Source organism: Cryptomeria japonica, chromosome 5, assembly GCF_030272615.1.
Source record: "Cryptomeria japonica chromosome 5, Sugi_1.0, whole genome shotgun sequence".
Taxonomy (NCBI): Eukaryota; Viridiplantae; Streptophyta; class Pinopsida; order Cupressales; family Cupressaceae; genus Cryptomeria; species Cryptomeria japonica.
Window position 1 is genome coordinate 807,615,933 of NC_081409.1, and position 26,189 is coordinate 807,642,121.

General features: G+C 32.0%; 1 protein-coding gene across 1 annotated transcript; it reads left to right on the plus strand.

The window, feature by feature from the left end:
- The first annotated feature begins 14,403 nt into the window (after positions 1–14,403).
- On the plus strand, positions 14,404–16,843 carry LOC131042251 (disease resistance protein RPV1-like). Its single transcript, XM_059220280.1, has 4 exons — positions 14,404–14,462; positions 14,571–14,876; positions 14,926–16,230; positions 16,316–16,843. The coding sequence occupies exons 1-4, from the start codon at positions 14,406–14,408 to the stop codon at positions 16,760–16,762; spliced, it is 2,115 nt and encodes a 704-aa protein (XP_059076263.1). The 5' UTR covers positions 14,404–14,405; the 3' UTR covers positions 16,763–16,843.
- Positions 16,844–26,189: the final 9,346 nt, after the last annotated feature.

Sequence of the window (26,189 nt, forward strand, 5' to 3'; positions counted from 1 at the left end):
TTCTTGAAAATTAATTAACTTATCTAGAGCTCCATCTCAAATAAATATCATTGCAAAATCATAGACCTCAACAATCAAGATTAAGTAGGCTTGCAAGAAATTAGCTATATCGACTATTAGTATGCTTCCCCTAGTAAAGATTATTCCCTCCTTTCGTGTAAAAAAAAGGGCACTAAGCATCTTTCATCAACACAAACTTTTGACAATAAATCTCATGTCAAACTACTTTAACAATAATTATTTTGATCATCAATCTAGTGAAATTTATACATATTAAGTTGTATTTTTTTTTATATTGAAATGAAAAATAGATATGGAAATACAACTCATAAATAATTTGAGTTTATTGTCTAATAGTCAGAAAAAGATAATTATAATTTTGCATTTCTTTTAATAATTTGTTGAGATAAATAAGGAGATTGATATTTATAGGCACGTTTTCTTCATCCTCAATCTTGTTTTCTTTTTTTTCCTTAATTTTTCAACTTCAAGGTTTTTTAATAGTTTCCTCTACATTCTTTTATTTTTTGTGATAGTTTGGTTTTCTTCAAACTTTAAAATATCCTACTTTTCAATGAGTCTAATATTTCATCTTAAAACATCATTTTTTAGAATATTATCAAAACCATACAAATGATATATTACAATTATATAGTAATATGCATGATTTGTTAAAATTTCTAAAACTATAATAATTTGGAAAATTTCTTTCTCCAAGTCCATTCTAAATAGTTAAAGTCATAACAGCCTTAGCTAGAACTATGATGAACACTTTTCTCCTTGGCGTATAATGTCTTAACTTCTTAACAATATTTAAGTTTTCTTTTCCATAAATTACCTATGTACAACTTCTTTAAATAGGTTACTCATAAATGCTAGAGGCCTTTCATATCATAATTTATTTCCTTGTGCCAACATTGTTTCACATGTAAGTCTTTTAGAAAATTAATAGATGTTGAAAGATCTCATATAATTTAAACTAACTAGAAATGTGGCTTTATCAATAGCCTTCTTTATTTATGTATTTTACTTTGTCTTTATGTATCCATTCAATACTACCATCTTGTTTTAACATGGACTTATATAAAAAATCTTATGATGAACTTATGATCAAAGTTAATTTTACCAAAATAAGATTTTATTTCGTTTTAGTTACTAGGTAGAGGAATCACGAGGATGGTTTGGACTCTTTCAAGTTCAATGAATATTTCCTTTACTTATATCAAATGCCCCAAAATCTAACCTTCAATTGCTCCAAATACACCTCTTGGGATTTACTAAAATCACACACTTTCTACATCTTTGGAGTAATTTTGTAAAACAAACAACACTATCAAAATTTTAAATTGATAACAATAAGCAATAATCCATGTAGTCAATAATACACTCTCCAACAAATTCTTTGAAAGTGTTATCCATGGTTCTTCAATATGTATCTCTACCATTAATTAATGTCAAAGGTGTCTGTAACACCCTGCTAGAGAACCCCAAAGGACAACACAACTAACTAACCAACCTCGAGGAGACAAACATTTTTTTTTTTTTTTAAGAGATACATTAACTCATTAACCTATGATAATGAATCACATAATGTATGCCTAGATTGTGGTATCAACCTACGAGAGGAGAAAACAAACAAACGCACACATGAAACATTGCATTAGAGTTAGAAATCCAAAACAAAGCAAGTTAATGAATCAAAACTCTTTAAAATCGTCCCATATTCCTTTATCTCCAACGATCTTCAAGATTCAAGGTGGCTCTCAGCTTGGAAGAGCACTTGATATTTTAGATGACAACCTAAAGAATGAGATTTAGGATATGTATGATTCTAGGATCAAAATGGATGCAACTAAGATCCTAGTGAATGATAAGATAATATGAAACTAGATTTATTCCAAATTGAAGATTTAAATGATATAGTTAAGCTAGATGAAGATAAAATACTATAAAAAGATATGCATTCAAACTAGATGATGTCCTAAGATATGATGCAAATGCTAAATGCTATAAGACTATTTGTTAATGCTTGAAGATGATTTGTATGAGCTCCTTAACCCGCACAAAACAATTTAGCTATAGATTGGATGCAAATGAAGATGGATCATTTGAAGAAGGAAGAGGCTCTATTTATAGGGAAAATAGAGGAATGGATGGTTGAGATTGAGTAATCTCAACAAGGGCTAGGATTGAAAGATATCAATCCATGTTTACAATTTTCACCAATGAAAAGGTGACAATTGTCAACAAGAGATTGCTTGAGAGGAGATGGAGGTTATCTTAGGAGGTATGGTTGAGTTAACCATTAGCGGGGGATAAATTTGTAAGATTCTCTTCCAAATTTGGGGATGTTTTTGTATAAATAAAGTCTTTAATTCATTTAAAAGACTTTCTTCCAAATTTTTCATGTGACCCCCTCAAATTTGGGGAAAGGGTATGATTGAGGGGTGAGGGGAATTTTAGGTAATTTTGGTAAATTAAATTGATTTAATTTAGCCAAAATAGGGGATGCAACTTGCATTTGTAGGATTTTGCAAGTGGGAAGGATTTTAAATAAATTTTGATTTATTTAAAAGAGGTTTTTTTATTTAATTATAGATTTATTTTAAGGGGGATTTTAATTAAATAAATAAGATTTATTGAATTAAATGGCTAGAGGGGATTTAATTAAACCTTAGTTTAATTAATGGATTAGGCTTTAGAAGAAAGGGGTTTAATAAAATCTTTAATTTGATTAATAGGTTAATTAGAAGAATAGGGATATTAACTAAACCTTAGTCTAATTAATAGATGAATAAATGAATAAAATTCATTTGATTAATTGTGCAAGTTTTAGGTGTCTACATTTTGACCCTCTTTGAAGTGATGTGTGACCACATGTTGCTTCAAAGAAAAATGCTCAATATGTCGATATGTTGATATGATGCCCCAGATATGAAAAGTTGATTTTGATATGAGATGTCGATATGGAACTGATGTCGATATGAAACTGATATAATAATGCCCCCTCGAGAGAATGTTCGTGCCTTAAGGGCATGAATGATCTCTTGAAAGAATAAGAAATTTATATGAAAGATAGAATAGTGAATAGATTGATGACATGCATGGGTATGATAAGATTGATTAGATTGATTGGATTGATAAGATTGATAAAATTGATAAGATTGATAAAATTTATAAGAATGAGATCATGTCTGGTTTCAGGAATGACACCCCCTGTATAAGACATAGATGATCAAATCATCTAGTTTCGGGAATGATATATCCTGTATAAGACCTTATCAAAATGTCTGGTTTCAGGAAAGATACATCCTGTATAAGACATAATAGAATGGATCAGATGAAATGGATTGATAGAATTGATAAGATTGATAAGATTTATAGAATTTATAAGATTGAGATCATGTCTAGTTTTAGGAATGACACCTCTTGTATAAGATAAAGATGATCAAAGCATCTCATTTCAGGAATGATATATCCTATATAAGACCTAATAAAAAAGTCTAGTTTTGGGAAAGATACATCCTATATAAGACATGATAGATGATAGAACGTCTAGTTTCAGGAAAGATACATCCTGTATAAGACATGATAGAGTGGATCAGATGACATGGATTGATAGAATTGATAAGATTGAGATTAGGTCTAGTTTCAGGAATGACACCTCCTATATAAGACATGATAGATGAGAGTTGGATGAGTGATGAAGATATGAAAGTGAAGAAAGATTCCATGATGATGCGATACATATGCATGTGATGGATGCAATGATGAATGTGACTATATGATGATGATGATGATGATGATGATGATGATGATGATGATGATGATGATGATGATGATGATGATGATGATGATGATGATGATGATATGCAACTAAATGCCATGCTAAAACGATATGCAACTAAATGCAATTGCATGCAACTAAATGAAATGATGTGATAATGCAATATAAATGCATATTAACATGATATGATAATGCAAATAATGCAAAGCTTAATATGCATTCTCGTTCTTCAATGTTACCATCTATGTTGATCAAAGTGCTAGTGCTTCCTTTATTTTCATCATCGGGCCTTGCTTTGTTGAAAGTTGATACAAGCGTCATGGTATATTTAAACCATAATGACCTGAGTATAACTTACATGGATTTTCATATTGCAAGTTGATACAAGCATCGAGGTATGATTGAACCGAGACAACTTGAGTGTTGCTTGCATAAAATAGACAAGATTTAACCTTTGTCCTATACAAATTGGAAATGTCCTAAGTGATATTCCACCAGATCACGTCATAGAACAAATTTGTATAGTAAAAAGGCTTTACTCACAACCAACAAACAAATAAAATATCATACTCCTTCCTTGCTTTTATCATTTCAAGACATCCTTGAGTTGTTTGGGAGATATGATAAGAAAAATTTGAAAACAACCATACATAAACATGCATGCTATCCTATGTATTTTCATCAGATAAAACATCTTTCAAATTCCTTATTATTTAGTTTTGATCAATTCATGTTTCTTTGTTTTACCATTGATTGTTTTGATCTTATTTTTGTCTCGATGTGTTTGTTGTGATCGATTGTCTATTTGAAACCTAAAGGTGATCTACCTCAAGTGAGGTCAAGATTTGGCCCCCACTGTAGCTATTACTTATGATATGAAATATGTATATTGACCACCAGGCCATGGTGGGATATGATACATATAACTGTTTATATAATCTAAGATAGTGACTACGCTAAGTATGTCCAAGATTGATAAGCATGTCCTCCCATCAATTGATAAAGATAAGACTAACTAGAACAAAATCCAATAGTCATACTAACCTATGTCATTGTTTTCATTTGTTCGATGACTGATGAGAATGTTTGGTTTCAGAGAGTGAGTACCCCATATAAGATTGATATGTCTACTTTCAAGTGTACCTATCCTTATATAAGACATGTTGATGTTAATGTCGATAGATAGAGTGATTAACAAGACTTGATGATTGATAGGAATGTCTGGTTTCAAAGAGTGAGTACCCTGTATAAGACCGATCTGTGTGGTTTCGAGTGTACCTATCCCTGTATAAGACATGTTGATGTTGACAGATTTCGAGTGATGAATTGATTAACAAGACATGTGATCATTTTTATTGCAGAATTTGAAAGTTTTCTTATTGTTGATTTGATAGATGGGCCATGTTGTCATCTTTGATTTTCATTTTTTTTTTGATTTTTTTGTTTTTTAGACATTTCTGATTTTTGGAGCTTTTTGGATTAGAATAAATTTGTATTTGGTTTCCCCAATGTATAGAAAGACAATGATATTATGAATGGATGACTAAACCATTGAGGTGGAAATGGATAGGAGAAAGACAGAGGTAGCTTAAGAGCTTTTTGAAATTGTGTTTTGTCCATAATTTTGATCAAGATCAAAGATGGGAAAGGGGATATGGATGGAGATAGGATATGGATAGGAGAAACAAGATCATAGATAGTGACAAATGATGAAAGAAATGAATAGTTAAGATAGATGGTATGGATAAAGTCAAGCAAGATCATAGATAGCACTAGATGTTAGAATCAATGAATAGATGGGATAGATGGTATGGATAAAGTGAAGCAAGATTATAGATAACACTGGATGATAGAAGAAATGAATAGATAGGATAGATGGTATGGATAAAGTTAAGAAAGATCATCGATAGCACTAGATGATAGAAGCAATGAATAGATATGATAGATGGTATGGATAAAGTGAAGCAAGAATGTAGATAACACTGGATGATAGAAGCAATGAATAGATAGGATGGATGGTATGGATAAAGTTAAGCAAGATCATAGATAGTACTGGATGATATAGAAGCAATGAATAGATAGAATAAATTGTATGGATAAAGTGAAGCAAGATCGTAGATAGCATTGGATAATAAAAGAAATGAATAGATAGGATAGATGGGATGGATAAAGTGAAGCAATATCATAAATAATGACAAATTTAGATAGGGCAATGGATATTGAAGGAAGGATAATGGGAGATATGGATAGGAAGAATAGAGTGGATGAAACTTTCACCCCAAATAAGTGTTCTTGAACTCTTCAAAGATAGAGACCCAACCCACACTAAGAACCTCTAAAAATTTCCACTAAACATATCTAGCGACTAGGAAGTAGACTCAAAAGGGAAGAAGAATCCCAAACTGGATCAAGGTACTTATTCTTTGATTGCCCATGTGTGTGCAATTGGGTTCATTATGGCTCATATAATCATTCTAATCTTTAGAATCCAATGTGGCTAGCTACATGAGTTACCCTGACTTCAAAAGCATCCTAGATAGAGCCTTGCTGTCAGTGAGTGTCCATAGCCTCAACAAGGTTATCACTATAATCTCACAAATATTGCTCCATTTCTAGCCAGGCGTACATAACCCCGATGGAGTTATATGCATGTTCCCATAGCCAAGCATTTTGATATTGAATTTCATTGCATTTTTTTTTCTTTTCTTGATATTTATTTTATTGCTTGTGCTTTTGAGATTTTGATATTAACTTTTTTTCTTCTTATTTTCCTTTCATTGGCTTGTAAGTGATGAAACTTACCTAGGTTTAATAATTACAGTGGCACTGAAGCAAGATTTAATATTTTTCACTAGCCATGTCTTCAACTAAGAGATCACAATGATTTAGAGAAATTGATTAAGTGTATGAGATATAGTAATCAAAAGATGTATGTACTAGGATGTGATAAGTGGTTCTTTTTTGGATTGAGTGTGTATCCCAACCAAAAGAAAATGTTAAAGAGGAAAAACCTCAGATTCTGAAGCATTTCATGAATAGATATCTAGGAAAAGGACTGGACATGAGATTCGAGCATGGGCAAGCATGTGACAAAATGAAACAAATGCCTATTTCACAGATGATGAATTTATGAAAAGGATTGAGTTAAAGAGATGGAAGGATAGAAAAGATGTGTTGGATAATAGATAGAATGTTTGAAGATTTGTGTGAGGATAGATGGAAGTGTATTCAAGATGAGTGTTGGTTCATAACTTGAGAAGTGATGAAGAGGTGTAGGAAATTGAATTTTGGGACATAAGGACCCAAAATAGATAAAGGAAATGATGGAAGAATAGTTTTAGAAAGATGTTTAGATATATGGTTGAAAGAAGTTCAAAGATGTCTGCCTTTGTTGATCTTTCTTATGGATCATTTGAGGTGATGAATTTGTGGATGGATGGAGGTAAGGACCCAAGATGGATGGAAGGGATGGAGAGTTTGACTTTGGAATGAAAGGAATTAAAATAGATTTGGAGGATGAAGAGTTTCACTTTGGAATGAAAGGACCTAAAATGGATTTGGAGGATGAAAAGTTTGACTTTGGAATTAAAGGACCTAAAATGGATTTGGAGGATGAAAGGATTCCTTGATCTTGATCTTGACTTGGAGTAGGATCATATGAGTTTGTTCTTTTCTCATGATTTTAAATTAGATTAGTGAAGGATATGGAAGAGATATAATTCTCTTTCTTAGGGGGTGGATGTTGAATGGAACTCCGCTCTTGAGATAAAAGGGGATCATCGTGGATGGAATACGAAAATCTTATGAGATCATCATAAGATTCTTGATAGGTGGGATCTTGATCATAAATGGGATTAGATTGGAGATCCATGATGTCTTGATCTTGATTTAGGCTAGGACTCATTTCCTTTCAATAAGCTTCTTCTTTTTCAAGCAACAAGGGATGGTCACAGGAGTGATAAAAGTTTTAGTTTGGATAGGTTGGTGTTGTTGACTTGATGGATACTTCATTTCGGATACTCAAGATTACTAAGTCGAATAGAGGGGCTTTTTGATAGGCCTCTATGACAAAGAATGTCAAATGATATGGATAAAGTCTCTCGATATGGAAACTTGATTTCACTAACTTGAATACCTAGCTAGATATTGTTGTCATTGAGATAGTTAGATGATAAACTCTTGCTCACTTGGTTTCATACTCCTCTAAATTGGTTGGATGAAAATATTGCCTAAAGATAGTTGAAATGTTGATAACCACCTCCAAAGGTGCTTGGTTGGATTCAAAAATTTATCGTCCACTTATGATTTTTCCTTATTTGAACTGATTTTTGAGTTCATCAATTGATATTTTTGCATGTTTTAACATTTATGACAATAATACATAGCACACATGGAGACAATGGTCATCCTAATGCTAAACATTTAGTGTATGTACTTTTGAGGATGTTCTCAAATCCCTAATGTTTTCATCGGTTTGGATCATAATAAGACACGCCAAGTAGACTCTTTATTCAAGGGTCATTGACAATATCATAGCCCACAGCTTGATACTCCTTTAGCTCAAACAGCCATGTCACCCCCTAGAGGGTGCCCAATTTTTTGCCTTTTTTTAGAAATGAACCAAAAGCGAATTTCTTCACAATTGGATAGTAATCTTGGGGGTGGATTCTTCCCCACCCTTGCACTATGATATTGCCAATGTATGGAAATTGACTAGGCTCAAAGTCTCTATTTCTATGGTGTGTAGTAAGCATTCCGTTCAGCATGAAAAATGATAAAATCAATTAAGAGGGTTCCCAACCTTTAGAAAAAAGGTCTTTCGCATCACAAGGATACTAGGAGAAGGCTATCAAATACACACTTCCATTGGAGGGGATCTTCATTAGCCTCCACATTTGATTATAGTGGGTTGGTAAAATTGACGATAAATTCATTTCCCACTTGGGTCCTACCCTTCTCACTAGCCCTCTCAAGGCTTTGGGAAGGTAGGCCCTCTAAAGGATTTAATTGCTTGAAAGTAAAGAAAGCATAAAAAGAGTGGTTTTGGCTTTTTGGTCACCCAATTAAGGGGAGAGCATATACCTACCACCTTCGAGACACAAAATACAAGTGGTCTTTTTAACCTTCAAAGTAATGATGATCTATCCTCTATTTGGAGATGTTGGTCCAACAAGTATGGTGTTTATTTTAGTTCCACATAGCAATTTGTTGTCTAACTATGAATGGAAATCCTTGTCAAAAAAATGACAGCATGTTGCTTGAAATTAAATATCTTTGTAAGAAATAGACAAGTTGATTGTTCTTTTTAATCTTGCAAGAAAATGTGGATTGTTCTTTTTACTTTTTGCAAGAAAATTGAAAATTTGTTGTTCTTTTTAGAGCCGAAAATGAAGTGTTTTCCCCTAATCTTGCAAGAAAGAAAAGTATTTGATTTGTTTTTCTTTTTACTTTGCAATCAGATTCTTTTTAAGCCCGAAGGAAAATGTAGTTGATTTTAAGCCTAAAAGAAAGATGAGGTTCTTTTTAATCCAAAGGAAAAATGAGTTATTTTTATCCAACTTTAAAAAGATAGAAAGAAATCATAAATCCTAATTCTAACTCCTCCAACCTGTAAGAAACTGTTAAAACATGTAAGGAAAGAAGTTAGTGAAAAATCAAAACCTTTTGTGGGCTTACACAAGCCTAATTTCAAATCTTGGTTACAAATTTTTTACTCTTGATCCTGAAATGCCCTAAAATTTGACTAAGGCTAAAATTTGGAGCCCTGAAATTTGACTAAGTCTGAAATTTGGATGATCCTCCATAAACTAGATTTTGCATTATAACTCGTGGAGATTCGAAACCCCTCTCAAACATCCTAACAATATATATGGAATATAACTTAAAGTATAAGAAGGGGTTTCAGATGTATAAGAAAGAGAAAAGAGAAGAGGAAATGCCACGTATACATCTGAAACCCCTTCTTATACTTTAAGTTATATTCCATATATATTGTCCTTCCACAAGCCTAATTTTTATCATTGTTTTACAAATTTTTATCTTTGTTTTATATCTATAAAAATAGACATCATATGCACTACAGAATCAGTCATATACATCATAGAACCAATCATATGCATCACATAATCAGTCATATGCATCAGAGAATTTGTTAAATACATCACAAAATTAGTCATATGTGTCACAAAATCTATTATATGTGCTAGAAAATAGTTTACATGTGTGATAGAATAGTCAAATGTGTAAACAAACATGTCATATGTGTCACAAAATAGATTATATGTGTGATAGGATTGGTAAAATGTGCAATAATATCATTATTTGTTATATGCATCACAAAATTAGTCATATGCGTCACAGAATCTATTATATGTGCTAGAAAATAGTTTACATGCGTGATAGAATTAGTCAAATGTGTAAACAAACATGTCATATGTGTCACAAAATAGATTATATGCGTGATAGGATTGGTAAAATGCGTGATAGGTTGGATTACTTTTAATGGGATTTGCTATGCAAATGATCTTTATCCTAATTTTTTAGGAAAAAGAGAAAATGGCTATACTAGATAAAGATTACTTTCTCTACTTTAATTTTACTTTTAAAATTCGATATCTATTGGTGTAGTTTACATAGATTTTTAAAAATACAGGTATGATAGTTTATAAGCTAATTGTTCTAGTGTACAATAATTTGACTTAAGCCTACAACATAAGGAAAAAAGATTTGTGTATATGACTTTAATAATTACATTTTTCCTACTCCAATTTACATGTGAGTCATGATCAAAATGCATCTAAGAGTAAACAATAACTTGAAGTGTAAACACATTGAAAAAAAGAACTCAAAGAATATCCAAACTATATAGCGTTCAATAAAAATAGTTAAAGTCCAATAACATATAAAAGAATGAACATAAAGCTTTAAATCATAATACATAAAATTTTATTCTCATTTCTATGAAAACCAATTTCATGTTAAAATAAATTCAAACTATATCTAACAAATATGAATTTTATTTATCAATATATTCTTAATTGTTCAAAATATAATTTCTTAGGATCATAATTAAAATATGGAATGTAATTTAACATAATCTTGAAAAGATTTAAAAATGAGATATAACATGAACCTTGATAGGGAAAAAGGTCTTGTTAATGAATTAAATAAACAAACCTCCTTCCTCTCTAAAAAAATATTCTTGGGAAAAATTGAAGTTACCATAAATTTATTTTTGAATTTATTATAATTCAAAATTATTCAAAATGTTTTTAACTATCCTTGTAGTAGACTAGGATTCACTAGCTCCTCCCCATTATATGCAAGGGCTTTAATGAAGTCATCAATATTGGACGCCTTTATGTCATTTCTATTTAATATGCAGTTTCGTAGGCAAATTATTGTACGTCTTTATTCAAATCTTGACTTTATCTCCAACGCCTTTAGTCATTTGTCGTCTCTATCACCAAGACAAGAAAACTGTAAACAAATCAGTCATAGCTGCACCGTCTGATTGCAAAAATCTGTCATGGCGGGCACTTCAAAACTATAGTATTACTACTTTTAACTATTTACAGTAGAAACATGTCACCCATTATTTACATTGGATTTTTAAAATAAGCATAAATTACAAATTTCAACGAAACCTATAAAACAACAAAAAAATAATAATGATTGGATTTTTAAAATAAGCATAAATTACAAATTTCTTTATATCTTAGTGAGTACAGCTTCCATCATAGAAAATATTTCTTCATTAGACACTTTGTTTGAGACAAGGACCATACATTTCCCATGGTCTCTAAGTAGTGCCTTCACCTATAACATTTAATGATATTGAATTATAAATATAAAGTCAGATTATGCTCTCTACCATTCTACCAAAAAATAATAATTAGTCATTAAGATCCTCACTAGAAGGAATAAAAATAGTCACAAAAATTATTTATCTTGGTCAACAAGAAGATCATTGAATTTGAGATTCAAAAGAACATAATTTTTTTCATTAAAATTCTTAATCTCCAACCTCAAACCACTTGTCATAGTTTGTGCTTGAGAATTATGTTAACTTATGTACAACTCAAGCTCAAACAAATATTGCAAAATCATACACCTTAACAACCAAGATCTAACAATGATTTTTAAAAGTATTATTATGTGATCATACAAGGAGATGGATAGAACGTAGAGGGTTGTAGTAGGATTTCTTAGAGTGTTGCTAAGGAGCAGGATGATGAAGAAGATAATCCAAATGGGTTTGAGTCTGGAAGTTGGCTAGGGATGAGCCTTTGGTTTTCCCTAGTCCTCCTTTTCGATGTTGTGGAGGTTGAATTTGCCAAAATCTCCTTTTTTGGTTGGATTCTTTCTCTTCCATCCTATTTGCATGTGTTGAGTTACCCCTTCCTATTGTTTGAGTAGTTCTTGTTTCAACAAGGGTTTTTTATGGTTTTGAGTTGTTTTTTCTTATCTATCCTTCTTAGCCTTTCCCTAGCTTTGGCCCCCTTTCTTTTTAGTCGTTACCTTTTTTTTTAGAGTTGGTTTGTAGAACCTTGTGCTTGTTTATTTCTTTTCACTCTTTCTTGAGCAATCATGTTGGATTTTTTCTCTCTGCGTTGTGGGCACCTCTTCACCTTTAGACTTGGACCATGGTTTGGGCCTTTTTCTTATGGTCTCTTTGGTTGGTTCTTGTCATGTGATTTTTGTGAGATGGACTTTCTTTGTTTGGAATCCGTGAGCCCCACTTTTTTAGGGTTTTTCTTGTAGGTTTGGAGCTAGATGTGCCTTCTATAGGATCATTGTGGTTGTTTTGGCTTGTTTGTGAACTAGCCTTCTCCTCCTTAGTCCTCAGGTCCCATCTAATTGTTTTTTGGTTGGGGTTTTCTCAATCCTCGGGTCCCATCCTACTATTTTGTGGGTGGGTTTGGCCCCTTGTTGTGGGTATATTGTCCTACATTGGGTTGAAAATTGATTTCTTTAGAAGTTACAATATTGTTTTTGTGCCTTGTTTGGACCATGTTTGGTGGGGTCTTCTATGTATTCTTTTTTTATTTCTTTAGGCTATAGTATCACACATTCAGCCTCTATCTTAAAAATATTATTTTTAAATTATTTTTTTCTCATCTATGTAATTTTATTTTGGCATAATCACCTCTTTAATATTTGATATTTCAATGCTTTTACCTCCTCAAGGATGAGAAGAGGCTTCTGAAGAGTATTGTGAACTATGTTCTGAAAGAAATAAATAATAATGTGCCATTAGAGGTTGCAAAACATCCAGTTGGTATGAAAGAAATTGTGGAGGAATTTAAGGTGAATACACTCCGATCTGATCATGGTAATGAAAATGTGAAAATTGTAGGAATTTGGGGTATGGGTGGCTCGGTAAAACCACCCTTGCCAAAGAGTTATACAATGAAATATCTTCTTCAATGGAGAGGTTCAATTTTGTGTTCGATGTTCGAGATGCCGCAACCAAGGGCCTGTTACATGAGAAACAGAGAAAACTCCAAAATGACCTTGGCATCCAAGATTCAGCATTTGACAATGTTGATGAAGGTAAGAGAAATCTTTCAAGGGGTTTGAGATCTGTGAGGGTATTGATTGTTCTCGATGATGTGGATAATAGTGAACAACTAGATGCTTTGTTGCCCACAAAAGATAGTCTTCAAAAGGATAGTCTCATCATTGTTACCACACGGGTATATAAAGTTCTTAAATCTTGGGATATCTCTTCCATATATAAAATGAGGCAATTGGATCCATTGTATGCAAAACAACTTTTTTGTTGGCATGCTTTCTTAAAACCTTATCCATCTGATAGATTGGAGGAACTTGTTGAAAAGTTCTTAAAGGTGTGCAATGGATTACCTCTGTCTCTTAAGGTATTTGGAGCACAACTATATGGTGAGGATCGCAAGGAGTATTGGGAGTCACAATTGCATAAGATATCAAGAATATTGCCTCGTGATATCAAGCAAAGGCTCAAAATCAGTTATGACACCCTTGATGATGAAGAAAAAGAGATGTTCCTTGATGCTGCATGTTTCTTTATTGGACAATCAAGTACCTTGGCAATTGATGTATGGAATGGAATGGGGAGGAGTGGTCTAAGAAGTTGGGAAACACTACTGCATAAATGTTTGGTTGAGCTTGACAATTGGAATTTTATAAGAATGCATGACCACTTAAGAGATTTGGGAAGGGATATTGCGAATAAACAATCGCCCTATCGCCTGTGGTCTCCTCAACAAATTATTAATATTCAAAAACAAAGAGAGGTAAGATTAATATTTTTTTATTACCTCAAATAAAAATAAAATAATTTTTTTTTAAATTTCTTTTATTATATCAACAATCAATACAAAGCAATCTTTTCAATTACACATAAATGTTTCACTCCATGTAGTTTAATTATTTTAAAATGAATAGCTGTGTAAGAAACTTCAAAATAACTAGATCTTTTTTACAATAAAATAGCGGAAACAACTAACCAATTTATTGTGCCTAGCAAGATATTTGTTTGAACAACAAACAATTTTATTTTGATATCGATGCTGGCTGTATTAACTCTTTTATTTTGTAATTTTTTATTTTGTATCTTTTCTCTCCTTAGTAAAGAATGGAAATCCAAGGAATAATCGCCACCTCGAGTCAACTGAAGTGGGCTCATGATGGGGTTTGTTTGCCCACGTCTTTTGTTTCTCTACTTCTAATAGTTTTAATTGTTTGTAGAAGTCTATTTTTTTATTTTCTTTTCTGAATATTTCATGTTATTTCTATTCAGTCAGGAGTGTACTCACAACAAATGGTCGATAAAACTGATGAGATCGACGAGTTTAAAACAAATGGAGGAATTTGGTCGCTGGCACGCTCTTCAGTTGGACTAAAACTTTTAGTGATTAGTGGAAATTACTTTAATCAAGTACTGAGTGAAGTATCGCGAGAGTTGGTCTGGCTTCGCGGGTTCGAAATTGGGCAGCGAAATCTTCCATCAGGGATTTCATTGAAAAAGTTGAGGGTTTTAGAACTCTATGAAAGGTATGGAGGGGAACATCACTTAGAAGAGCTGTGGGGGGAGACTGACACCGAGGTAAGAAGCGTTCATTTTCCACGTTTCCCTGCTCGGAAATGTGCTGCAGGCCCCTGTGCAGTTAAGGCAGTTGCTTATTTCTCATTGCCACAAATTTCAAGGTTTCCCAAAATCAATAGGACAACTCAATAATTTGAAAAAGATAGTAATCTTTTCGGGCAACAAAGTTACGAGTCTGCCAGACGAATTTTGCCTTCTTCGATCGCTGGAACACCTGGTGTTATATTGGTGTAAAATGGAGCACCTACCGAGCAATTTCGGCGATTTGAGGAAGCTGCAGCATCTAAGTTTGTGGGGTTGCCACGAGTTGAGGAGGTTGCCGATTTCTTTTAAAAACCTGATGATCCTGGAGCATCTCAATTTAAAGGAGTGCTCAAAACTCACATTCACGTCAGAGGACTTAAACTGCCTGGAAAACATAACAAAGCTCAATTATTTAAACCTTATTTGGTGCGAGCAATTGGAAGAGTTGCCTCGTCACATCACAAATCAGGTGTTCTTGAGAGCGCTATATTTCGAGTACACTAGTCTAAGGGAGCTACCAGATAGCATCGGTCAACTCAGCAGGCTGAGACAATTGAGTATAGAAGGTGTGTTGTTGACAAGCATGCCGAGCTCTCTTGGAGATTTGTCTTCCTTGAAGAAACTTAAAATCAGAATGTGTGATGAGCTGGAATATATACCTGACTCTCTTGGAGGTTTAACTTCCTTGACAAGACTTCATATTGAAGGTTGTGGTAAGCTGGAATATCTACCTGACTGTCTTGGAAATCTATCTTCCTTGACACAACTTAAAATTTTTCATTGTCGTAAGCTGAAACGTCAAGGAGTGAAATCTCTACCAAAATCAATTAGGCAGCTGAATAATCTTCAAGAGCTGCTTATATCTGGGTGTCCAATAAGCGAATTAGATTTTGGGGCGGCATCATTAACTTTTGGATTGAGCAACCTGAAGAAGATACGTCTAATTGAGACAGAAGTGTGCAGAATTTCATTTTCTGAAGCCTGTTGTCCCCACTTGGAGACTCTCCATGTTATCGACAATCATCATTTAGAGGATATCGAAGCGGTGCCAAGGACTCTCCAGTCAATACGTTTGAAAAACTCTGAAATGCTGAAGGACATTCCAAGTTTTGCAGGATTTACTTCTCTCAGAGAATTTCATCTAAGTGGTTGCAACAGAATTGAAAAAATTGAAGGTCTGGAGAATCGCACAAGCTCGCAAGAATTGACTGCTGAGACCTGCTTGGAGGGGCCGGATATACAAAGCTTGGAACACATGCAGAATTTGAAGTGGCTGCAACTCAGAGCAAATGAGGGATCAGTTATTAAACATTGCATTCAAACGATACAGGTAATAATTGTTTCCAAAGAGTAAAAATTTCTAGTTATTTTGATCTGATGGTGCATTGACTTAATGCTGTGAAAGGAATTTGCAGAAATGGCCAGATGAAAAAACAATAATATGTGCGCGGGCAGTCCCTGATGCGGCCTCACTTGTACACTCCTTACTTCCTCCGGATCTCATGATCCTTCACTCTATCTCCAACCGGAATATGAAGACTGCGCTACACTTGGAGCTGGAGAGTCCTTCCAATGGAGATGCCTTTATGTTCTTGTTTTTAATAAATTGTGTTTCTTCACAAATGAAACCACAGGTTCTACTTAATCACTTATACAGTTATTCAGTAAAGGTTGAAAAGGGTAGATGGGCATGGGTGGGTGTCTTCACACAACGTTCCATACCCAAAACTGCAGAGTTTCTCTTACTAAAACAATACCACTATGAAGGGCGCGGAGAAATCGAGGTTGGTTTAGTTGTGAGAGGGGAAGAGCAAACAACAGTGCAGGCATTTCGCAACATATTGCGGCTTTTGCAAAGTTAATAATAATGTTATTGCAAGCCAGTAATTTCCGAGCAACTTTTCAGTTGTTTATGTATAAAATAATTATTTTTTATATGTAAAGTTATATATTATGTGTCAATGTTATTTTTAACATTTATTTTCAGTCATTTTGAGAAAATAGATTAAATTTTGTATAGATTTGATTTGATTTGATTTGTTTAAAATTAATTTAGGGTAGAAAATTTGGATTTAGAAACAATAAATATGATTCTAGGGATTAATGACAAGAGAATTATGATATCTCATATCATGACTGAATTTTATATATAATTATGTCACATATAATCTAATTGTTTTATTGTACCAATTAAACCTAAAATATAAAGAAATTGATTTGGGCATATATTATTCATCATTATATTTTGACCAACTTTGATCTGTATGTGAATAACTAAAAAAAAAAAAATCATAAGAAAAACCTTAATATCTTTCTTCAACAATTTTAAAATTTTATTTTATATTTATAAAACTTAACCCCTTTTAAAAGCCTAATTTATCTCTTCTTTTATCACTAAAAGCTATTATGAAGTGTGAATTTCATTACATAATCCTTTTTATTTCTGGATATGTACCCATCATTTACAATCAATGAGGAAACTTTAGATTCTTATCACTTTCCTTGATTATCACTTAAAATATTATGAAGTTAAACATAAATATAATTAAATTCAGCCATGCAATAAATGGTCATTTCAAAAACTGCACACCATTATTAGACCCACTCCTCTCTTCTATATTTGTTGGAAGAAAAATGCTTTCTTGGCCATCTCCCCTTAATTTGTTGGTATGAAGAAGAACTATCTTCATGGATGTGATGTGACACGAGATACAAAATTGAAAGACACAAAAACATTGTCAATCAATAAATAGCTAGCACAAGTTAATAACAAGACGAAGCCCACCTTTGGTCTACTTTGATAATTAATCTAATTGGATCAAAAAATTTACATCTTATTGTAGGATTTTAGGGATCTAGATGAATTTGTTTAGGCAAATTTTTAGGTACATTAAGATAATGTTTTATTTGTTTTTGTTTTATTCAAAAATTCATTTTACACATTCAATAAACAAATATTTACCAACTTATTTAAGATTGGTATGTTTCTAATCTTTTCTACGCTTTTGCTGCATACTTTGGAATGCATTTGATTTTTGCATAATTAGAAAGAACATGTTGCCAATCTATATTTTCTATTCATAATTGTAGAATGTGAAGCTTATGTGAATTCACTTTGTCATCATATTTTGCAGATTTTAATTTTTTCTCAGTTGTTTCTATGCTTTCATATAATTTTGATCCCCTTAAATTCTATGGCCAAAGAGAATTATACTTATAATTCATATCAACCAGTCATATATTTCATTACTTTGATTAAGTCATTAGGGGCAAGTGCAAGAAGATGAATACCAATTTGTGGGGAATTTTCTCATGAGAAAAAATCTTGTTAGAAATAGGGACCTTTTCTTTAGAAAGTGGGCACTCATTATGCTTTAGGAGCCCAAGCCAAAAATTCAAAAAATCAAGTCTTGTTATTTAAAAAAACAAGGGCCCATTATTTACAAATTGACTCCCTAATCTTTAAAATATACATATTTAAATAATGGAGCCACGTTATGTAAAAAATGGGGCTCCATTTTGCAAAAGTATTTTAAAAAAAATCCTACAAATTCATTTTCACACATTATAATATCAAATCTTTTTACATTAAAATAACGGGAACTCATTCTAGAGCAGGGGCAAGTTATTTAAAATTTGAAAACCAACCCCAGATTCAGATTGTGTACGGCCTAGAATGTCCAAACATGAGACTTGGACCTACAAGTACAAGGTTGGACTATGTGAGTAACGAAATAGTGACTTATGGCATATGTTTAATGCTCTATTTTACACAATTATCAAATGAAATTAAAACTCATTAGAGATTACACTAGATAAATTGCAAATGTATAAAAAAATTTAAGATTTAATTATTTTTTCTATTTTAAAATTATTTTGCACTAGACCTAGTCCATAAATTTGAAATATAAGATTTTTTATATATTTAATGAACATTTTATTTTTATTTTATTTTTTTGAAAAAAATATATGACATCAATATACACAAAATTATTTTCTAAATAAAAATTAGAAAATGATAAATTATGGTGGTCATACATGAAGTGTTTTTAAAACAACAATTAGGACAAATAAAATAACAAATATTCAAGAAAAATTACAAAAAAATCCTCATCAATCTTTACTGTCTTATAGATCTTTTTCTAAGAGAGTCAAAAAAAAATTTATTTACCTCAAAAAAATTTGTTTGTACATGTGCATGGTATGATCCTAAAAAAACTTTTTCAAACAATGATTTTTAATAATCCCTACGATTTCTATTTTCTAGATATTAAAATTAATTATAAAATTAACTAGATATTTAGAAATTAGACTTTGAATGATACATTTCATATTAGTGACTTTTTTCAAAATTCAATTTTAGCCATATTAGCGAGTCTACAACAGTTATTGGCTTTGGTTGCTAATAGGAATGGCTATATATATATATATATATGGTCCATAATCTTGCATCTACTTTGGGGGCTTGGGGATTTTGTTGATTTTGAATTTTATTCTTTCTAATAGTAGAGTGGGCTTCACATTTCTTTTCTTCATCAGGGATGCCCTCTTTTTCTATGAAGACAAGAAAAAGAAAACAAATTATATTCCATTGTACACAGGTTTGTTTACAAAAAATATTAGTATGACACAGTCCAGAAATCTGTTATTACAAAATAGCATCAACTAAAGAGAAAATAGTGAAATATTTATTTTTAAAAAAAACTATGTTTTTAGTCATTTTTCTTCTTTACCAAGAAAGACAACAAAATATATTATATACAGACTTTTTTTAAAAATCTATAATGGTTGCCACTCCAAAAACGTATTATTATAATTTTTAACTATTTAAAATAGAAGCATATAGCTCATTATTTATAATAAAATTTGAAATAATATTATTAAGATCCAACTCAGACAGGGAGATATAAATCACACGTTAAAAAAATATTATAATTGAGACTTGATCACCTATTTAGAATTTCATTATCACCTCTATAAAAATCAGAGATGATAATTACTATGATCAGCCCCATAATTAAATTAGACAGTCCATATTTAAATGTTAATTAAATTCAACAGAAAAATATATTTTATAATTGAAATTACTTCTACGATTTTAACAGTTCTTCCTCTTGAAAACAGAAAAGTATGATAGCATTCCCTTTCCAGCTCATTAAAGCACTCAGCATTGTCTAGCAACAAAGCATTGAGCATTTTATGAGATGTGTAAACAAACAACGCACTTAGCATTTACTATTATATGCAATTGTACTTTTTAATATTTATTTAATTAAAATAAGAAACGACTGTATTCTTATTTTCAGTATAATTAATAAATAAAAAATGCATTGTGATCCTTAGATAAGATAAGATTCCACGTTTAGCTGGAAAATTATAACCGAAATTGTCTATTCCTTTATACTTTTAACTCAACTTTATTTTCCTAGTGGATGACCTACCTTGTCCTTTCCTTAAATTTATTTTTATTCTTTGCTTTATTTTTTCATATTTCTTTATCATTTCGTGGAAGTTAAACCCTAGGCATCATCTCGTTTCCTTTGCTTTATTTTCCTAGTGGGTGACCCACCTTGTCCTTTCCTTCAACTCAAATCAATTTTTATTCTTTGCTTTATTTTTTCATAGTTCTTTGTCATTTCGTGGAAGTTAAACCCTAGGCATCATCTCATTTCCTTTGCTTTATTTTCCTAATGGATGACCCACCTTGTCCTTTCCTTTAACTCAAATCTCTTTTTATTCTTTTCTTTATTTTTTCACATTTCTTTTTCATTTCGTGGAAGTTAAACCATAGGCATCATCTTGTTTCCTTTGCTCTAGTCCAATTCACATTGCTCTTCCTTCCATTAGAAATCCATGCTTAACATCTTCATCATGGTTTTCATTTTTTTCACTGTCTAATTCGTTGTATCGAATTTTATGGACATGCCTAAAGATAATTCATCTTTGTTTTGTTTAATTAGTTGTCTACCTATGAAGTGTAGACTACTAGAAAATATATCCAATCTTGATATAAGATTTGGGAATGTATTCATTACCCTTATTTTTTATCCTTCTTATTAGATATGACATTTTAAGATAAAGAAATGGGTTGTCAATATAATTTCATATATATATTAAATATAATAATAATTAGGTAGAAAAGTATATATTTGATTAATAAAATATTAAGAAAATTAAGATCATATTAGAATGTGAGTAAATGGGTCACATTGATAAAATTTTTGAAAGGCCTTGAACAATTATAACTTATTAGAAGGGTTAATTGATTGTTTTCTAAATTTTGATTTATGTAAATATTAGATATAACAAAAACAAAATAAGATTAGTTTCTCTAGAAGCTTTATTAGATTTGTAGATTTGATTCGTAGTGATACATGTGGTTTAATGGAAGAAACATCTCTTTGAAATCACCATCTCTTTGAAAATTCTTATATTATTTTCTACTGATGGTTTATCTAAGAAATAGTGTTTGCATTTATTTAGGTACAAAATTTAGGTCTTTGGTAATTATGGAAAGTTTAATTCTATTGTCTAGGACTAGAAATGGAGAAAGATCAAAAACTTTAGGGTAGTCAATGGTGGATAATTTTGTTTGATAGAGTTTGATTATTTGTGTATTATAAAATAGAGTAATAAGTTATAAATGTATTCTTTTGGAAAAACTATGTACATCCAAAAACTATTAATGTATAATTAGATTACACTAATACACTTGGCCTCAAATTCCGACAAAGGTTTCCGATGGACAAGGCATATTGTGATCAAATTTTTCCATCAGAATTCCGACAAACTCGGGCATTTTTGTAAAAAAAATCAAATTTGATCACAATATGCCTTGTTCGTCGGAAACATTCGTCGAAACCTTTTGAAGCTATTCATATGCATAGAAGCCTGTGATCAAGGTAGCACATGCTGATGAAATCCATCGGCAGGACTTACACTTGCGGTGAAGGGAACATTTGGTCTTGTCGATAGTTGATGAGGCTATCGGTAAGACATACACTGATGCAGACCTGATGTATGTATTAGAATTTGTCAAAATCCCGACGAACTTGGGTATTTTTGTAAAAAAAAAATCAAATTTGATCACAATATGCCTTCTCCGTCAGAAACCTTCGTCGGAACCTTTTGAAGCTATTTGTATGCATAGAAGCCTCTAATCAGAGTAGCACATGCCAATGAAATCCATCGGTGGGATTTACACTAGCGGTGAAGGGAACATTTCATCTTGTTGATAGTCGATGAGGTTATCGATAAGACATACACTGATGCAGACCTGATGTATTAGAGGGAGTTACACCAATGAGAAACTCATCAGGGAAGGTCATTCACATCGCCAAAACAACTTTCTAGTTATCCCGATCCGAGTTTGTGTTGCCCGTGCTTTTCTTGTCCAATGAAATCGGGCATTATTATTTAAAAAAAAATAACGTGGGTTCATTTTAAAAGAAACCAAGCATAGGCCAGGAGCATCCTCTGCCAAAGTTGAAGCTACTCTTGCCTCCCTCCCCCCCGGAGAGATCTCTCAATAACCACACACTCCTCAGGTAAGGTTTTTTTTGCAATCAAGGGCATGCACTTCTTTTCTTAAAGAATATTGATTCCATGCATAGTAGATTACATTTTCCAATTTTGTTTTTATTTGTGTCGATGTGTCTTAGTTGTTTTTCATAATTTTGGTCTGTGTCCCAGAGATTGTCTTTGGATTCTTACAATTTCCAATAGACATTCATCCTCAACTGAAGACACTATTGGAACTTGCAAAAATATTGCAAAACTATGTAATTTATTGCTTGAAAACCCTAAAGTCTAGGTCAACTTTAGTTGCAATTCACTTTGTCATAGATTTTGGTCATAGTTGCAAGTTGAAATTTTTGTGTTTTTAATAGCAATCGGATCCTTAAATTATCACATTAATAATCTCCCATTTGTTTTATGTGTGTTCTCTTGTCAAAGCATTACAAGGTTGTTGTCCACTACTCTCAAATGACTGAGTTTGGTGTTTTTCTCTTTATTTTTGTTATTTATTGCATTCAACATGATCATGAAACTTTCTCTCTATCATGGTGATTATCAACTCATACTATTTCTTTGACCTTTATGACAATGAAGTCCTATCTATTTATTTCCAACTATTATTCACTATAAATTATCTTCTTTCTTGTACAATGACTTTTTATCACTAAAGTCTTCTCATTGAATGAAAGGTGAATGGTTTTAAATATGTCTGTACATTAGGAATTGCGAAATAATCACACGCAAATCAAAAAATACTAATCATTAGCTCAATCACAAAAGCTAATTGTAATGATCTATCCTAAACACACTCAATAAAGACATGAAATAAAAACATTCAACATTAAAGATTATGCAAACCAAAGGTATGATTTGAATGCTCCTTCATGCGGCTCCATTGTCCTTCTTTCCTTTTCAAATAGTTTGGTTGTGGATTTCACCTACAAGTGCACATACATGATTGAAAGCAAGTAGGTAAGAAAATTGCTCAAAAGTACTCGAAGCGTGATTGATTAGAAATTCGATAATCTGATTAGGGGCCAGGGCCTTTGATTGAAGAAAATCATCCAATTTATAGAGAAATTGGAGAAAAGATCAAATTAGCATGATAGTGATTCGAATGGAAATTCAAATCAAGAATAGAAAAATTATGACATGTCTATGACAAATTGCTATGCAAGGATTTATGACAATTTATGACAAATTGCTATGCAAGGATTTATTGATTGTCAATTATCACAAATTATGACAAATTGAAATGTCATTCCCATAGAATTAGGAGATGAAATAGGAGAGAATTGAAATTAGAAATTAAGAAATTAGAAAATTGAAATTGATGAAAATTAGAAATTAGGAAATTAGGTAAATTAATTAATAATTTGTCATTTATTAATTAATTCACAAAAGAGGAATAATTAGCCAATCAAATGAATATTTAATTGTAATGAGAAGACTTAGGATAAATAAATAATTATTAATCCTAGAGGAAGAAATGACAAACAAGGTTAAATGATTAAATCATGAAACCCTAGAAGATGAATTAGCAATGCGAGAATGACAATTAGGTCTTGATTGAAGACAATTGATTTTGATTCGATTATGATCATGATTCTGACTGACAAAGGACCAATGTAATAAATGATTTGATTGATAGATGCACCAATTGACGAGGAACAATGACAAATTGATCCAAATTGACATAATTGAGACAAACAACGATTGATGACAAATCGGTCGAAAAATGACAAGATTGACAAGAGGACAAGAATCGATGACAAAATAGATTGCAAGACGACAAGATTGAAAATGACCACGATCGATGACAAATCGATCGCAAAATGACAAGATTGAACATAACAATGTTTGATGACAAATCGATCGTAAAACGACAAGATTGGAAATGACCACGGACGATGACAAATCGATCGCAAAATGACAAGATTGAACATGACAATGATCGATGACAAATTGATCGTAAAATGACAAGATTGATAAACCGATCGCCAGATGATAAGATTGAAAAGAGGACAAAACCCTAATTAGGATTGACGATGTCCAAAATGATAAGATTGATGATAAGATTGACCAAAATCATGGTTGAAGATTGTTGTCGACAAGACCAATTTCGAAAGCGAGACAAATGAAGAATGTAGAAGAATGACTCGATGCTTGCAAATGATAAAGATCAAGTGTGAATCATAGGAGAAATGTTAATGCGATGCAAAAACCTAAAATGAGGCAATGCGCAAATGTTAAAGTATGATTCCGCAAGCGTTGACCATTTTTAGGTGTCTACAATGTCATCTTTGATTATCTTCTATTATCATCCCTTTGAAAAATAGACTCTCATTGTGAACCTTGCACCAATGTTGAATGTCTTGTATTTAAGTGTTCATGGCTTCTCCTATGATTATATAATTTTTGGTGTTGATCTTCAATGAACATCATGTCATCTCTCAGGATCATGGTTTTATCAAACTGAACTTTGTTGATCACATGATCACGATGTTTGTCATGTATGTCAACTATCTAGCTTCTTGTCTTTTTTTCATTTTGTATTGCCTCTAACTCTCTATTATTTGTAACTCTTATTCTTATAGATATTGGTAAGATATCAGTATGTGTGATCTCTCTCAATACCCTCTTTTCCTTCATGATTGAACATCATTTTGGATTTCTTAAGTTCTTACTCTCTGCTCTAATTGTCATTTTTGCACGTGTATTCAATATGTGTTCACCATGTTCTCATACAATAATTATTCTTTCTTGACAGCAAACTATCCTTATCTTGAAAACACAAATGATGACTATCCTCTTTCATCAATGGTCATTCTTGGATATCTTGTTATAGCCCTTCAAGGTTCTAATTGCTAACTATTTTTTGCGATGGTAAAATTCATGTCAATAAGAAAAGAGGGCATCAAATAGTTAGATCTAAGCATTTCCATCCCACCATACATTGTTCAAGTGGTTGTACAATATAGTTGACCAAGACCATATAGTTTATGCAAGGATAGAATCTAAAACCTAAAATTTCTAAGGAAAGACCTTTGAGCATGCAAAGAAAGGGGGCATGCATATGCCATCCATTGAATTCTACAACACCAAAATGTAGCAAACTATTTTTTTTTTTTGCCCTTTTACTGTATAGGCTTCTTGCTTTCTTTAAACTTAGAGGCTATGAATACTCTCTAAAAATTCAAAATCCACTCAATTTCTCAAATAGCTCAATAATGTTAAAGTGTTTGATAAATAATTGTATTTCGAGGAGTACATTGTATGTAATGAAGGAAAAATGCATAAGAACATACCATGTTGTAGGCACAATTGAAAGCACAATTCACCATGAATAGACATGTATATATAAAATAACCATTTAAGCTCCTTTAGATATTAGAGGGTGCAAAGTTATTTGACGTTCATTTGAGGGTGCAGATTTATTTGACATTCCACAACTTATGTGTGCTATAGGACTTGAATCAACTATTATGTGTCAGAGGACACTTGTTTCAAAGTTTCTACAACAATTTCAATGGAACCATTTCTAGCATTGGTTGTGGAGAAACAGTTCATGGGCATGTCCATGTTTTTGTTGCAATTTGCATAGTAATTGGTAGAAAGCAAAGTATCACAAAAGAGTAGAGCAACTACAAATAGAGCAAAGATATACACAATCATCATAGATTTGATCAACTTCTTGGTTATTCTAAAACTTTTTTAGACCTTTGTATTTCCTTCACACAAATAAAATCTAATGTCATCTACTGTAAAGAA

Coding starts and splice junctions, on each gene's coding strand:
- LOC131042251 (XM_059220280.1), top strand. CDS start 14,406: ATGGAAATCCAAGGAATAATCGCCACCTCGAGTCAACTGAAGTGGGCT. Junction 14,463..14,570: donor TGAAGTGGGCTCATGATGGG/GTTTGTTTGCCC, acceptor ATTTCTATTCAG/TCAGGAGTGTACTCACAACA. Junction 14,877..14,925: donor GGGGGGAGACTGACACCGAG/GTAAGAAGCGTT, acceptor AATGTGCTGCAG/GCCCCTGTGCAGTTAAGGCA.